Source organism: Triturus cristatus, chromosome 2_1 (genome assembly GCF_964204655.1).
Source record: "Triturus cristatus chromosome 2_1, aTriCri1.1, whole genome shotgun sequence".
Taxonomy (NCBI): domain Eukaryota; kingdom Metazoa; phylum Chordata; class Amphibia; order Caudata; family Salamandridae; genus Triturus; species Triturus cristatus.
The window spans coordinates 506,668,227-506,686,140 of record NC_140581.1 but is presented as its reverse complement, the minus strand read 5'-3'; the positions used below and the strand labels follow the sequence as shown (position 1 = coordinate 506,686,140).

The 17,914-nt window shown below is 40.6% G+C and overlaps 1 protein-coding gene across 1 annotated transcript in view; it reads right to left on the bottom strand.

Moving 5' to 3' along the window:
- FAM151B (family with sequence similarity 151 member B) overlaps positions 1-17,914 on the bottom strand; it is a 520,233-nt gene that overhangs the window by 353,835 nt on the left and 148,484 nt on the right. Inside the window, exon 2 of the mRNA XM_085632400.1 lies at positions 4,735-4,860. Coding sequence (XP_085488526.1) covers positions 4,735-4,860 — 126 coding nt within the window. The remainder of the gene's footprint in view (positions 1-4,734; positions 4,861-17,914) is intronic.

Sequence of the window (17,914 nt, the reverse complement as noted above, 5' to 3'; positions counted from 1 at the left end):
TTTTTGTCAACTGACTTTAGCCATCTGGCTATAAAGCCGCAGACAGATGTTTAGAACTTATGTAATGTGATTACCAATCAGGGTGAAAACCATTCGTAAGCCTTAGGGCAATGAACCCCACATAATTTGCAGTAGCTGGAAAGCACAATTTGTAACAGTTCTTGACAAAATTATAATACCGACAAGAATACTAAATGGAACGCCTTCTGGAGTAGGTACTGTACCTGCGAAATCCAGGGCTTCCTCGTCGTAGAAACACCGACAGGTAGATAGGTTCCGAAACATCGGTTGGACGATAATAGCTGTCAGCAGATTAGTAGTTGGCCGTATATCAAATAAGTAAATAACTACAGAAACATACCACAAAGGGAAAAATTGTGGTGTGGGAGGTTTTGTTACCCTAGTACCTTTAAATAACTAACAGAATACCGGCGCAAGACCACCGGTTAGCCCATCATCCGAGGATGACTTGAGAAACGGCCAAACGGCTGTTGCGACCCGAACAGTACGCCAAGTCCTATGATGTTATTGCTGAAAAACTCCTTCACAACGTGGGGAGATTCATTCCCCACAGAAACCACCATTGGATGCTTACCAACGAACCCAGCCTTCTCATGTTGAAGAGTATCCTGTGTGATTGGAAAGACCCAGGTTTGTGAAATGAACGCCTGCAGCGCGTCCGACTCCCGGCCAGTTCCCTTGGTGCCGGAAAAAACACTATGCCATAAAGAATAACTGCTCAATCGCCATTGGGCGATTGAGAGGTACGGAGCACTCCGAGCAGGTCGTAGCCCGTCTCAAGGAGTACTGCGAACCAAGAATGGGATTTCTATAAGGGAGATGCTAAGATCGCCTCCGCTACTTGACGTGATATTCGTATCCGCTCCCCGACAACTGGAATGAACTGATGGAAACATAGATCAGTTCCACCGACAGACGTGGGACAGAACCTACAACTGTTTTCCAATGGATCCGATCTCCAGGTGAAAACAGTTGAAAGTGATAAATTAATCTTGACACTAAAAGGTCTATTGGACAAGGACCCTGAAATCAACAACCACTGAATTTCATTCTGCTAAGTACTGTAATGTCGGAGCTACCTGGGGTACCAGTGTGACAAAGAGTGCTATTGTTGTGGAATGTATGCTGCAATGACCTAACTCTGGTGCCTTGAGGCAGAAGGCCCGAAGTCCTTCACTATCTCCACTAGGAAATGACCTCATACCTTCTAACTTGTTGATGGTTCCCATTGCTCAGATATTGAAATTCGGGAATTGAACATATGACCTTTGGGTTAGGAGTCATATGTTGGGTCGGAAGTGTCAAAGACCTGTGAGATCCCAATGTCACCATTACTATGGCAAGTTATAATCAAATCAGAAGTCCACCGTCCGAGACGGACAAAGGAATGAGATAATCCTGGAAAGATCTAGCCCAAAATACAAAGACACTGATTTTAAGTCGGGACCGGCCATTACACATAGCCTACCCGAAGGGAAGGGAAGCTGGAGAGGAAATCTGACATCAGGAAATTTGCGAGGCTAAGACCCATGTCTGTACCAAAATGAATATATATATACATCCCGATACACACGAACTGAAGGCTGCCCTATACCCCTAAGGGAGCAATCACCGAATGTAGCCAAATGGTGAAGCACTAGAGAATATGTAAAAAATTGGAAAGGGAGTTGATAAACTCTAGTAGGAATCACTAAATAGTCCGTGGAGAACTGGCATCATGAAGAAAATCCTCTGGAAAGGATTTGCGTCTCTCGGGAGAGATGGCGCGGATGGCGTCGCTCATGGTGCTAAAGGTCCCACGCATAAGTGTTTGTCCTGGCAACCCTGCCTGGTCAAAAAACCCTTTTTTGTGATCTTCACAACTAAGAAGGAGGGTGGCGTGTACGTCCGGCGACTCCGCCACCGTAATTGGAATATCCGGTCGTAGCACCCTAATTGTCTTCTAATGCACCCTTCAGGGCGAAGCCCTGTGGAACGCGCGCGTGTGCACCGATGTCCGTTGGGGAAAAAGAAGGGGAAAAAATCCATGCCCAGGGGTTTGTATCAGTCAACATAATGAAGGCGGCAAACCAGGCTTGCTACACAGTGTTAGAGACTGTAATTTCTGAGGCCCTGGTGACCGACTCTAGGATGGGGATATCCTGAGCGTCAACAAAGTTCTTCTAGGGGCTTTTCTGCACCCAGTATAAATCACATCCTCCTTGTATTTCACCCATGCCATGCTTAAGGGTGTCTACATGCAATATTGTAGTGCAAAGTACAGAATCACAGAGGAGTAGAGGGGGAGCCAACCCTATGCACACGAAAATGAAGAAGAATGTATCTAGCTCCTCAGCAAAGCTGTAGTCCAATTTGTTTCAGCCCACAAGGGCGTAAGAGCCATATATAGATATCAGGAGCGTGTGCGCACTCCAAGGGCCAGCCTGTTGTTGCAGCCAGGAAGGCGTAAAAGAAAAACTGCTCCATCTAATGTATGAGGCCATATAAGCCTCGGAGCAAACGGGGACGCGTGCGAAGTGCTTAACTCAAACGTCCAAATATATCTACATATATAGCCCAATTGGGCTACGCACCTCGGAGCATGATCGGCTCTATCCCGCACTCGGCAACTAGGGAAAGCCTTTGGCGGTTAAGCGCGATGACGCGCAGCAAACATAAAATATTGCTGACATCCATCAGAGAAAGTACTTTGTCAAAATATATATATATATTTTTTACTTACTTCAGGAAAAATATTATTGAAAGAAGAACGTTATCGAAAAACACCAGGAGTTGAACACATAATCTTGAGAATCAGAGTCAGATACCTCAACCACTACATCACAGCGACTCGTTAGGAACGCTGTTGGCAACAGCGCGGTATCCCCGCTCCCGAGGGGGGGGGGGTCATGATTGTTTGCGCCCAGCCGGGCATATCCAAGTAATGCCAACGCGCATCTTTGCTCCTGCGGGAGCCTCATATGCTGTGCCCGGGGCAACTATGTAGCATTATCACGCAGTAAGAAGGAGGTTATCAGGTTGCCCTACAGGTGAGACTTAAACCCACAAGCATTGGCTTGGAAGGCCTGTGCCTTACCTCCTAGGCCACTGAGGAATACATCTACCAAGCATGGAGTTTCAAGCGTGCCTCGCAGTATGGCGCCTGTGCCCACAATTGCTGATAAAAGCTTTAGAGTACGTAACACAACCGTACTAAACAGTAACCCAATAGGACTATACACATGAAAACGTGAAAGTAAGCAGGCTCTGGGCACATCTGGCCAATGAGAGGAGTCTTGCCCTGAAAGAGCGTGTGGGCTAAATGCTGTTTAAATTACTATTGCTTATATTTTCAGTTAAAGAAAAACAAATACATTGAAATACCAGGAATTTAACACGTAACCTTGAGAGTAAGAGTCGAAAACCTTAACCATTAAGCCTGTGACTCAGCACGGCACGCTGCCGTAAAACTGGCTATGCATAGTATAAAGAATATGAGCTCGCAGGACGGATTCTAACCTGCTTCCTTTTCATGCAAAATGCCGAAAACAAAGTGAAGGAAAAAATGGCAGGGCGTGCCCGCTTAAACTGTAATCGCGCCGAAGGCAGCGCGGAGCTCTGAGGCCAGCAGTGAGGGAAGCGAAGCCCGATCGGGCCGCCAGTGTAACGATAACCTCTTGCTGCGAGCCGCTCAAGACGCTCGCAGGCCAGCGGGAATGAAACAATGCCTGGTGGGGCCGCCTGCAGTAATCACATGCACTGCTCCCAGCGGGAGCGCCTCACAGATCCTGCCGCTTCCAGCGGGGGCTTCTCAAGATGCCCGCAGGCTGAAACACGATAGCGCCAGCGAGAGCTAACGTGGGAAAACAATTTCCCAACATTTATCAGATAAAGTACCATTGCCTATACATTTATTTCAGAAATCACAACCACTGAAAAACAAGGATGACATAATTGTTCACAGCGCAAAATCGCGCACATACTCAAACACAATTATTGAACCTAGCGCGATATAAGCGCAAACATAAGTGCAAGATCGCAAAGTCAATTTAACAGTCAATTAAGACATAAATCACAATATAATATATTGAGCACTTAACTTCCTGCGTGAGCAGCAAAGAAAGAGGAGCAGAAACAGGATGTGGTGGCTCTTATAGGGCTATACAGGATGTGATGTATGGACAAGCATCATGGGAAATGTAGTTTTATTTGCATACAAAACGATTTTCATTGGCTGCTGTGAGTAGCAAATAAAAGAAAGAGAAGCATGCCCCGAAGCCTCCGGTCCTGTAATAGAATTCAAAAAAAGGAAGTCCCTCTGGTGCTCGCACCAGAGAGATTTCCTGTCTCTGGTGCCAGGACGTGCTGGAGCCATCCACAGCACCTACGCCCTGGTGCAGAGGACAGCTCCTGCATGTCATTAGCATGCTTGAGTTTAAACAGATGCTAGGCAGGCAGGAGACAGTGTATGCTTCTTTGAATAGTTATATTTGCGCATTTATAAAATAGGGATGAAAACGCCATCGTTTTAAAATCTTTTGTGGATCACTGCACGCATCCTACATTCTATATTGGTAATTTTGTGTAGTAAAACTTGAAATCCCCTAACATAAAACTGTTCCCCATTCATACTCTAATTAATCCAACACTTACAAATGTCACAGTCTATTTTATAGATCTAGTAGTAAGTTATCACATAACAACTGTTGTTTAATATGCGTTTGTTAAAATTACCTGTTAATGCATCTTTCAACTGTGACTTGCTGTTTGCCGCATGATACCAGATAATTTCTGCTCCATCTCGCCCTTCAATCTGTTTATTGTTTTGAAAATAATCCAAAGTCCCTTCCTTCCATGATTCTGTGAAACAAAGAACAGTTTGCAGGTGACTGTCTTATATCGAAGGGAATGGAAACACGTGGGCTATACAATAGGTATGTCACTGTAAGAACATGGTCCTCTGGGTTGGAATCATTTTGTGGAGGAAATCTGCGTAGCAGTAAACTTCTGAGACGTTAGGCCCCTTTCCAAGGCACATTGCTTTGGATTCTTTAGTATACAGTCTAGACTCAGCCTTACTGGTGAGAAGTGGAAAGCTCGGCACAATTCTAATCAGGTTTCAAAAGGAAGAAGTAGTGTATTTTTTCTCCTCTCGAGAGTGCAAAATCCACATCAAGTGCAGCATGCGGATTTTGTCTGCAGTCTTTAGTGAACCTTTTGAGGGCAATTAGACCCTGCACTAAATACAGCGGCAAAACCAGTTGTGCAACTCGCTTAAAACATGCTTATGCACATTTTAACCAGCATAATTACAACCAGCATTTTGGTGGTATGAATGGTTTGTGGGTATAGTTTTACCACTCAAAAAAGAGGTAAAACTAAAAAACAATTTACCTCAAAAGTCTAAATCCTTGCAGTCAATTAAATGAAATTGTGAATACGCTATTAACAAGCCACGATTTACAAGACTAAAATGGTTAAAACATTAAAGTATATATATTGGATATAGTTGGACATATTTATTATCATGCAATAGATAATTTACAATTATTTTAAGGTCATTTAACGTTGACTCCCATAACTGTAACGTTCTATGGCACTCTGTAGGCAAATGTCTGTAGTTACAAACACCTTTCTAACAGATATCCGATTATAATAGCTTTAGACATCATCTTCTAGGATGTCCAGAGTATCTTTAAAACACAGTTTTAACTGAATTAGCCTCACTGACATTAAATATCTTCCTGTACTGTTGGTACCAAAGTTCCTTTCCCATTATTTCTCCGATATGCCACTATTCACTTTACTCAACCAATCGGTAAAACGCTTCTGAAATGTCAACATCAGACTAGGAACATTTGCACTATTAATCCAGTTAATTTAACTAAAACAAGGAGTCTAATGGGATCCCTATTAGGAAGCACTTCTCTGTGATGGCCAAAGTGGAAGCTTCCAAAAGACCTCTTTATTTCTAAACATGCTAGAAATCTAATAATTGGTAAACCAAAACATCCTTTAGCTACTGGCGTTTACAAATGCTGAATTGAAATTTCCACTTTCTATCACAAGTTCTATATGTATTTATTAAGTTCATAAAAATATTGCACCAGCTATTGAACCTACAAATTGTTTCAGATATATACAATCTCGAAAAGAAATATAACTTTTATTATATTTAATTTCACTCAAAAATCTAACATAAACGTTTTCCATTTCTGGCATTGTAGATTCTGTATCACAATATAGAACAGCACACCTACTATGGACTGGCAAGAGAACCAGCCTACAAAGTAGAATTATGGATTCTGGGCAATACATCCCCCTTCCCCTATCTATGGTGGTAAACGCCCACAGCAGAATTCACTCCCCCCCAAACAAAACTGGGTGGACATCGACTTCCGAAGAGTATCACTCACACAAACATAATGGACTATTAAGAACACAGGCAGAACCCTGCTAAGGCTTGGGAACGGATTTCAACAGGTAGCTGCTTTAAAGGGTATTACAAAATGGGAATATCTCTGCATTGAAACTATGTGAAGAGTTCAGTTTACAGAAACCACTGTTCTTCCGATATCTACAATTGCAAAAAACAAAAACACTGTACTCCGCAAATCGCACAGAAGTCCCTGATTTTAGCTCTAGTGAGGCCAAACTATTTCAACCCTAGGTAGGATTAGAATCGAAGCAGATAGGTCCAAGCCTCTCTGAAGCCTTAGGAGCTTATTACGAGTGGCATTCTGGGGACAGCCAGACTCACGCAATCGCCCTGGGATGCCCTGGAACCGCAGCAGACACCAGGGATCTGAGATCCCTGGTGGCGGTGCGGTAGTCTGGAGGCCGCAATATGCTTGTTTGGGCCTCCTAGGTCCGACCAACAATATTAAGAGTTTCCTCTCCTTCACGGTTTCCATGGCAGTTCCTCCTCCATGAAAACTGTGGCGGAGAGGGGGCTGCCTGAAGGCCTGGTGGTGCCTGAAGCAGGGGCACATGGCATGCTCCCCTGTGTGCACGCACCACAGTACCTGCACGGCATGGACTGCAGCAGTCCATGCAGTGCAGGTACTGACTTTGACATTCCCACTGTGGTGTCTATTTGATAGGCACCGCCCTCGAACCCCCAAAGATTAGCCCGTCAGACACGAAAAAGCCTGCAATCTGGCAGGGGTTCGCACATGGATTTGGAGGTGTGGCGGCAGTGGGGTGTCATGTCCGCACCGCCAAACTCTTAATCAGGCCCTAAGGTCTTGTTACCTATATTGTAATCACAAGCACTTCAAAATCAAACTCTGGAGAACCAGGGAAGAATGGGACGGAAAGGGAGAAATACTGGAGTCTGAACTATATTAAACACCTTATGATCGAACACCTGTAAGTATAGTATGACTCAATCAGAATCAAAATATATACAAGTAGGAACAATTTAGATAAAATACAAAAACGCGCAATTCCATTCACCACCTGGAGGCTACAGTATAGATAAAGCAGTGTTAGGAAAGGGACGCTTCACTTTGAGGTCTAATCGCCGGATAGACAGCAAGCATCGATTCCTCCTCCTTTTCACTGCTATACCGAGCTACTACAAACTTCTCCTCGAAAACCTGTTTCTTCCCCAGTTCTGTTTTTATATGCATTGGAAGCACAGTTGGATAAAAAAAACAAATAACGAAAAAAATATTTGCAGCATTCAAACAGGCTTCTGCAATTAAAGAATCTACTTCCGGCTTCTCCTAAAATTGAATTTTACATTCAGTGACGCCTCAACAAATACTCAAGCCTTCACCAATGGATGAATAAATACTGTGAATTTCTGAGTCTATCCTCAATGTTCTGAATGATTTCGCTTTTAAAACCAATTAGTGTGTTTACTGTAAATATGCAACACCACTATGGAGGATTTGAATGTGGTCCAGGATTCCCCTTTTATTTATGGTGTTTATCAAATGGTTCAAAATACAGAAAATGAACCCCTATTAAAAGGATAACATCTCCATTACCACAGAAGAAATCAGAAAAAAAATAATTTTATATAGCTTTTTCTTGCATTTTTTTATTATAAAAATATAGAATTATTAATCAATTTTTTGTTTACACATACATGATTTAAAATATTTTTTGTATTTCAAAGATATTCATTCATAGCCAGCTATTCGTCAGGCTACAATCAACGAGGCAATACAATTTACAGACAAATAAACAACAAAACATAAAAATGACAGTCAGTGCAAAAAAATCAAACAAAACACCATATGAATGTTTAGACCATACAAAAAATACACACAAAAGAGAAAAAGACAAGTAGACAATTTGGCCTGTCAACAGGTACGCCGACGCACGTTTCGGAGCCTTCCTTCTTCAGGGCGTTGATGGCATTTCAAAGGACAAAAGAAAGTCAACTAATCATAACACATAAACAATCATTCATGATTGACAAAAAAGAATTAACTTTCTGTGCCTCGAAAGTGTAATCTGTGGAGGAAGAGATATCTATGTTATCCTTTTATACACAATATACAAAATACACAATAACAAAATATTTAAAGGGAGCCAATACACCAAGGAGAGTTAACACGCAAATTAATTGGAAAGATGAAAAACAATAAAAGGAAGCGATTATTATATACAAATAGTCAAAGAAAAAGAAGTTTAGGGAAAGGAAGTTAAGCACTCTAGAACCATGAAAGAGTGACAAACAGGAATGTAGAAACACCATTTCGTGTGACCCTAGGAGAAAGGGTGAATAATGAAAACACAATACACACTTCTGAATGTCAAAAAAAGTTCACGATCAAATAGACCAGGAAATGTGGTAGGCGCTGGGTAATTCGAAACCACGGTAAACTCGAAAGATAATCAATATCAGGGTGGTCGGCCAGTTCGACAGTATATGTCCGAGACTAAAAAGGAAAAATGTATCAGAATTAATCTCAGGGGGCTTTGATAGCGATTAGGTATATGAAGGATATGGCAAATGGAAACTCGCCACAACATGCGGACCCTAAAATGGGGGCTTCACAACCAATCAATAGAACTTACATAGAACAATATAGAAGTTCAGGGAGCAATGAAAGCCTCAGCTCATCAGGATCGGATATGGCTGACAAAGAAAGGAGCCGTCTTGCTCAGGTGGAAATCGCGGTTAAGCCTTGAATCAGGGTAATCTATAAGGTAAAAACACGGAGCCCTGATAAATAAACACTACGGTAATATGGCGGAAAATAGGTAAGAATAAACCCGCAGTGCGGTACATCACGCATACCGAAGAAAATCTTTCTTAGATTGTTAGTTAAAAGAATAGAGTATAACTAGAACTTACATAAAGCAGAATAATGGTTCTGGCGAAGATAAGAACTTCAGGTGATAAGGTCCAGAGATAGCTGACAAAAATTTAAGCCGTCTTACTCTAGTGGGAATCACAGGTCAGCCTTAAATCAGGGTAATCTATGAAAGAAACAGCCAGGCCCTGATAAGTAAGCACTTCGATAATATAAAGAAAAAGAGATGAAAATAAGCCCGCTATGCGGCGCATCACATATACTAAAGAAAAGCTTACTTGGCATTTATTTTAGAAGAAAAGGATCGTATGAGACGGATTCACGGGCGGCCCCTAGTCGATATCAGCAACGGCGGATCTAACGAGTCTCTAGTGGAGAGACCTCTTAAATAGTAAAGGTAAGATGAGAGTAGAGGAGGGAGAGACAGAATAATTCTCACCTGATGGCAATTTCGTGAGTTCTGAAGTAGCAAAGTGGTAGATTATAATACCACGGAAAACTAGTTTTCTACGGCCGCCATCTTAAAGTGGAAACTATGACTAAGTAACACCATAAATGAATAAATACAGAAATCAGAGGCCCTAGTGAAAGCAAAGCTAATAATCAAAACACCTTGTAAGGCGGAGGGTAATTGCACAATAGCGAAATCCAAATGTAATCGCTAATCTTTATTTAAAAATACGAACTGGCAGCAGTCGCCATCTTGGAACGGGCAATCAGCAATGCTATATGGATAATAGCTCATAACGAAAAACAAAGAAGAGAATAAAAAAACAATAACAAACAAGGTAAAAGTCAGACGACAAGTAAAGAAGAACAAGAGGTATTATCACAATACCAACGACAGATGAAAAAATGCCAAAAAAATTAGCTCATCTATTAAGTTCGTATAAAACGAAGATAATTATCTGATGACCACCATGGATAGTCTGGGTTAGGAAACTCCAAGAGAAGGATAGAGTCAGTGAAGAATAATGGCTGGCTAAAGTTACAAAAAGACACTACAAGTAATAAGATGAAATAGCACCCTACTGTAAAAAGATGGTAATGAAGATGCTGGACAAGGATGACGAAAAATATCTCAGTAGATCGCGTTTTCCCAGGGGAGGCATTCATTAAGACCATCATCGAACGTCCGAAGGGTGAAAACCCAAAAGACTTTTCGTTTCTTTCTATATGCTTCAGTGTTGTTGTCCCTGGGTATTTTAACGCGTTCCAGAATAAGCCATTGGAGATCTTTAATCAGATGCTGTTTCTCAAGCCAGTGTTTGACAAGAGGAGCTCCTGACCGTTTGGTATTAATAGAGGATTTGTGTTCGCCGAAGCGGACACGCATCTCTCTGCCGGTCTCCCCCACGTAGCCTTTACCACAGGGGCACAAGATTAAATAAATCACGTTGGTCGTTCTACAATTAGTCATTTCGGTGAAGGTGAAGGTCTTTTTACCCCATGTTAAAGTAGGGGTGGTTTTAACAAATGGGCATGCCTGGCATCCACCACACTTGTGGGTACCCTGGACAGCTCGGGAACCCGTAATGGAACGTTGGATCATAGGGTTTTCATTGGGCATAATAGATTTGACCAAGATGTTTCTAAGGTTCATATTCCTTCGGAATGCAAAGATCGGTTTGGGAAGATCTGTCTGTAGATTACCAGAGTTAAGGATGTGCCATGATGAGTTGATTGCTTGGCGCAATTTGTTATTGAAAGTAGAATGCTTAGTGACACAGACAAGTTTCTCTTGTGGATTTTTACCTTTGGGCATCAAAAGAGAGTCGCGGTTTTAGTATTTCGCCCTTTTATAGGAATCCTTAATTATCCTATGTGGATATCCTCTATTCTTCAATTTAGTTTTGAGGGTATCTGCATGGTCCTCAAAGGATCGCATACTGGTACAGTTCCTGCGAAGACGCAGGAACTGACTAAAAGGGATACTGTCTTTTTGACTACGCGGATGGAAGCTGTGGTATTGTAAGAGGGTGTTGCGGGCCGTTGGTTTGGTGTATAAAGATACTTCAATATGATTATTGACGGCCTCTATCCAAATATCTAAAAATTCAATTCTTTCGTTACTCGTTTTGGATGTAAACTTCAAATGTGGATCACAAAGGTTAATCCAAAGAATGAATTCAGTAAGTTGCTCTTCCATCCCTCTCCAAATAAAAAAGATGTCATCAATGAATCTACAGTAATGGGTAATATTCTCAGAGAAAGGTGCCACTTCGTTGTAAATAAACCTTTTCTCAAATACCCCCATGTCGAGATTGGCCCCATTTGGAGCACAAGCTGCTCCCATGCTGATGCCTAATGTCTGTTTGTATACAGTTCCGTCAAATTCAAAATAGTTCTCATTGAGAACAATAGCAAGGCACTCAAGAATATAAAGGTTATCAAGATCACTTGTCCCCTCATTTAGGACACTGCTAACAGCTTCCAATGCACCAGTAAGGGGTATATTGGAATAGAGCGCCTCGATATGCATTGAAACCAAGAAGTCAGTAAGGGGATTAAATTCAATACCCTCTATTTTAGAAATAAGATCTCCCGTATCTCTAACAAAAGCTGGCAGGTTACTAACTAAAGGGGCCAGAAACACGTCAACAAATTTTGAGAGGGGTTCGGTCAATGAACCAATAGTAGAGACAATAGGTCTGAATGGGGGCCTATCCAGGCTTTTATGTATTTTGGGGAGGCCATACAAAATGGGGATCTGAAAGTGTTCTTTATTAAGGTATTCAAATTCTTGATTACAAATACTACCCGTATCTAGTGCTCTTCTAGTGATCTCGAGGATATTACTCTTAATTCTCTGTGCAGGGTAATTATTAACCTTGATGTAATTCTCAGGGACCTTAAGCATGTTATTTATTTCAGTTTTGTATTGGTCACAATCCATTATGACGATACCCCCGCCTTTGTCGCTAGGTTTGATCGTGATATTCTTATTGATAGCCAGTGATTTCATGGCTTGGTATTCGTCATAGGTGAGGTTGTAAGGGGGTTTAGGTACAAATTGCATCATCTGTTTGATTTTCTTATTAACCACTCTTTCAAAAATCCCGACCTCAGGACCCACCTCTTCTAAACTAGGGGTGAATATAGATTTAGGTTTCAGTCCAGATTTGTTCTCTATCTCTCGTACCTCACAATTTTCAAAAAATCTATGCAGACGAACTTTACGAAAGAAAGATTGTAAGTCATGGTTTAATTCAAATTGATTAAGACCTGTACTAGGAATGAAAGAAAGGCCTCTAGTAAGTAGATCCTCGGTATGTATGTCCAGCCTAATCCCTGAAAGATTAAAAATAGGGATAGCTTCGACCTGGAGTGAGTGGTCTATTCTCTCCAGTATTGGTTGCGTCTAGTTTGGAGGAACTGGGGAGGGTTGCTCTCTGTATGTTGGTAACGACCCCTCTCCTGGGTTCTGTATCTCCCTCTCATATTCCCCCGTCGGTTGCCTAAAAAACGGGAATTCCTCCTCTGTCCTTCATATGCACCTCTCCTATTGCTGTAATTGTCGAATGAACCATGACTATCTTCACAATCTGATCCAGACGTGTCTGAGAAGGTAAGGATTCTGTTGCTGGACCAATATTGTCGATCTGGCTGGTTGGTAAAATCTCTAGAGCCATTGTAATATTGTGGTCCTAAATAAGGATAGACTCTTTCCTCAGAGAAGTATCTTATATCCTTACGTAGTTTTTCCGTCTTTTTCTTAATGAGATAGTCACTAAATGAGGTCAGTTCAGTGTTAATATCGTCAAGTTTTCTTTTAGCATCCTCTACTGGGTTGTTTTTCTTCATGGTATCCTCAAGCTCAGCAATTTCCTTCATGAGTACTTCAACCACTTCTCTGGCTGTTTCAATTATCAGAATCATGAAGTCTCTTGAGCATTTGTTAGCTATAAGTGACCAACGCTCAAGAAATTTCCTTATTTCTATAAACAGGCCTGGGATGTTTCTAATTCTAAGGCCATTTGGGATCACTCCGGCTTTAAGGTATTCGATCATGAATTCTGCGTGGGACTGAGTACGTCTCGCTTTCTTTTTGAGATTAAGTAATCTAAACCACTCTTCGTTTTCTCCTTTGTTGGTGGGGCCCGAGCTACCAGGAGTGGAACTGTCACCAATGAGTCTAGCAAAGTCCTCGTCAGAGAACCCGAAGGTTTTGATTTCATCCATGTTGGCTATTATAATAGTCTCGGAGAGGATAAGATGTACCTCATGCAGGAATATGTAAAGTAAGATAAAGATAAATAATACCTGAAAAGGGTACGTGAAAAGATAACGCACAGTGAGACAGATAAGCAAATCGGGAAAGTATACAAGAGTAATAAGAAGAATAAAAAAAGAAAAAAGAAGAAAGAAAGAAAAATAGAAACTCTCCAAAAGGCGTGATAGGCAACCAAAAAATAATAATAAGGTAATTAAACCCTCACAGCAACGTGCCGGGAATAAAGCAATATAGACTTCAGAGGGTCCCTGTACTACAAAAGTGGGGTAAGTAAGCAGGGATTAAACAGTTCAAAATACAGAAAATGAACCCCTATTAAAAGGATAACATCTCCATTACCACAGAAGAAATCAGAAAAAAAAAAATTTTATATAGCTTTTTCTTGCATTTTTTTATTATAAAAATATAGAATTATTAATCAATTTTTTGTTTACACATACATGATTTAAAATATTTTTTGTATTTCAAAGATATTCATTAATAGCCAGCTATTCGTCAGGCTACAATCAACGAGGCAATACAATTTACAGACAAATAAACAACAAAACATAAAAATGACAGTCAGTGCAAAAAATCAAACAAAATACCATATGAATGTTTAGACCATACAAAAAATACACACAAAAGAGAAAAAGACAAGCAGACAATTTGGCCTGTCAACAGGTACGCCGACGCGCGTTTCGGAGCCTTCCTTCTTCAGGGCATTGAAGGCATTTCAAAGGACAAAAGAAAGTCAACTAATCATAACACATAAACAATCATTCATAATTGACAAAAAAGAATTAACTTTCTGTGCCTTTGTTATTGTTTTTTTATTCTCTTCTTTGTTTTTCGTGATTAGCTGTTATCCATATAGCATTGCTGATTGCCCGTTACAAGATGGCGACTGCTGCCAGTTCGTATTTTTAAATAATGATTAGCGATTACATTTGGATTTCGCTATTGTGCAATTACCCTCCGCCTTACAAGGTGTTTTGATTATTAGTTTTGCTTTCACTAGGGCCTCTGATTTCTGTATTTATTTATTTATGGTGTTACTTAGTCATAGTTTCCACTTTAAGATGGCGGCCGTAGAAAACTAGTTTTCCGTGGTATTATAATCTACCACTTTGCTACTTCGGAACTCACGAAATTGCCATCAGGTGAGAATTATTCTGTCTCTCCCGCCTCTACTCTCATCTTACCTTTACTATTTAAGAGGTCTCTCCACTAGAGACTCGTTAGATCCGCCGTTGCTGATATCGACTAGGTGCCGCCCATGAATCCGTCTCATACGATCCTTTTCTTCTAAAATAAATGCCAAGTAAGCTTTTCTTTAGTATATGTGATGCGCCGCATAGCGGGCTTATTTTCATCTCTTTTTCTTTATATTATCGAAGTGCTTACTTATCAGGGCCTGGCTGTTTCTTTCATAGATTACCCTGATTTAAGGCTGACCTGTGATTCCCACTAGAGTACGACGGCTTCAATTTTTGTCAGCTATCTCTGGACCTTATCACCTGAAGTTCTTATCTTCGCCAGAACCATTATTCTGCTTTATGTAAGTTCTAGTTATACTCTATTCTTTTAACTAACAATCTAAGAAAGTTTTTCTTCGGTATGCGTGATGTACCGCACTGCGGGTTTATTCTTACCTATTTTCCGCCATATTACCGTAGTATTTATTTATCAGGGCTCCGTGTTTTTACCTTATAGATTACCCTGATTCAAGGCTTAACCGCGATTTCCACCTGAGCAAGACGGCTCCTTTCTTTGTCAGCCATATCCGATCCTGATGAGCTGAGGCTTTCATTGCTCCCTGAACTTCTATATTGTTCTATGTAAGTTCTATTGATTGGTTGTGAAGCCCCCATTTTAGGGTCCGCATGTTGTGGCGAGTTTCCATTTGCCATATCCTTCATATACCTAATCGCTATCAAAGCCCCCTGAGATTAATTCTGATACATTTTTCCTTTTTAGTCGGCCTTCTGTCGAACTGGCCGACCACCCTGATATTGATTATCTTTCGAGTTTACCGTGGTTTCGAATTACCCAGCGCCTACCACATTTCCTGGTCTATTTGATCGTGAACTTTTTTTGACATTCAGAAGTGTGTATTGTGTTTTCATTATTCACCCTTTCTCCTAGGGTCACACGAAATGGTGTTTCTACATTCCTGTTTGTCACTCTTTCATGGTTCTAGAGTGCTTAACTTCCTTTCCCTAAACTTCTTTTTCTTTGACTATTTGTATATAATAATTGCTTCCTTTTATTGTTTTTCATCTTTCCAATCAATTTGCGTGTTAACTATCCTTGGTGTATTGGCTCCCTTTAAATATTTTGTTATTGTGTATTTTGTATATTGTAGTGTATAAAAGGATAACATAGATATCTCTTCCTCCACAGATTACACTTTCGAGTCACAAAAAGTTAATTCTTGTTTGTGCAATTATGAATGATTGTTTATGTGTTATGATTAGTTGACTTTCTTTTGTCCTTTGAAATGCCATCAACGCCTTGAAGAAGGAAGGCTCCGAAACGCGCGTCGGCGTACCTGTTGACAGGCCAAATTGTCTGCTTGTCTTTTTCTCTTTTGTGTGTATTTTTTGTATGGTCTAAACATTCATATGGTATTTTGTTTGATTTTTTGCACTGACTGTCATTTTTATGTTTTGTTGTTTATTTGTCTGTAAATTGTATTGCCTCGTTGATTGTAGCCTGACGAATAGCTGGCTATTAATGAATATCTTTGAAATACAAAAAATATTTTAAATCATGTATGTGTAAACAAAAAATTGATTAATAATTCTATATTATTATAATAAAAAAATGCAAGAAAAAGCTATATAATTATTTTTTTTTCTGATTTCTTCTGTGGTAATGGAGATGTTATCCTTGTAATAGGGGTTCATTTTCTGTATTTTGAACTGTTTAATCCCTGCTTACTTACCCCACTTTTGTAGTACAGGGACCCTCTGAAGTTTATATTGCTTTATTCCCGGCACGTTGCTGTGAGGGTTTAATTACCTTATTATTATTTTTTGGTTGCCTATCACGCCTTTTGGAGAGTTTCTATTTTTCTTTCTTTCTTCTTTTTTCTTTTTTTATTCTTCTTATTACTCTTGTATACATTCTCGATTTGTTTATCTGTCTCACTGTGCGTTATCTTTTCACGTACCCTTTTCAGGTATTATTTATCTTTATCTTACTTTACATATTCCTGCATGAGGTACATCTTATCCTCTCCGAGACTATTATAATAGCCAACATGGATGAAATCAAAACCTTCGGGTTCTCTGACGAGGACTTTGCTAGACTCAATGGTGACAGTTCCACTCCTGGTAGCTCGGGCCCCACCAACAAAGGAGAAAACGAAGAGTGGTTTAGATTACTTAATCTCAAAAAGAAAGCGAGACGTACTCAGTCCCACGCAGAATTCATGATCGAATACCTTAAAGCCGGAGTGAACCCAAATGGCCTTAGAATTAGAAACATCCCAGGCCTGTTTATAGAAATAAGGAAATTTCTTGAGCGTTGGTCACTTATAGCTAACAAATGATCAAGAGACTTCATGATTCTGATAATTGAAACAGCCAGAGAAGTGGTTGAAGTACTCATGAAGGAAATTGCTGAGCTTGAGGATACCATGAAGAAAAACAACCCAGTAGAGGATGCTAAAAGAAAACTTGACGATATTAACACTGAACTGACCTCATTTAGTGACTATCTCATTAAGAAAAAGACGGAAAAACTACGTAAGGATATAAGATACTTCTCTGAGGAAAGAGTCTATCCTTATTTAGGACCACAATATTACAATGGCTCTAGAGATTTTACCAACCAGCCAGATCGACAATATTGGTCCAGCAACAGAATCCTTACCTTCTCAGACACGTCTGGATCAGATTGTGAAGATAGTCATGGTTCATTCGACAATTACAGCAATAGGAGAGGTGCATATGAAGGACAGAGGAGGAATTCCCGTTTTTTAGGCAACGGACGGGGGAATATGAGAGGGAGATACAGAACCCAGGAGAGGGGTCGTTACCAACATACAGAGAGCAACCCTCCCCAGTTCCTCCAAACCAGACGCAACCAATACTGGAGAGAATAGACCACTCACTCCAGGTCGAAGCTATCCCTATTTTTAATCTTTCGGGGGTTAGGCTGGACATACATACCGAGGATCTACTTACTAGAGGCCTTTCTTTCATTCTTAGTACAGGTCTTAATCAATTTGAATTAAACCATGACTTACAATCTTTCTTTCGTAAAGTTCGTCTGCATAGATTTTTTGAAAATCGTGAGGTACGAGAGATAGAGAACAAATCTGGACTGAAACCTAAATCTATATTCACCCCTAGTTTAGAAGAGGTGGGTCCTGAGGTCGGGATTTTTGAAAGAGTGGTGAATAAGAAAATCAAAC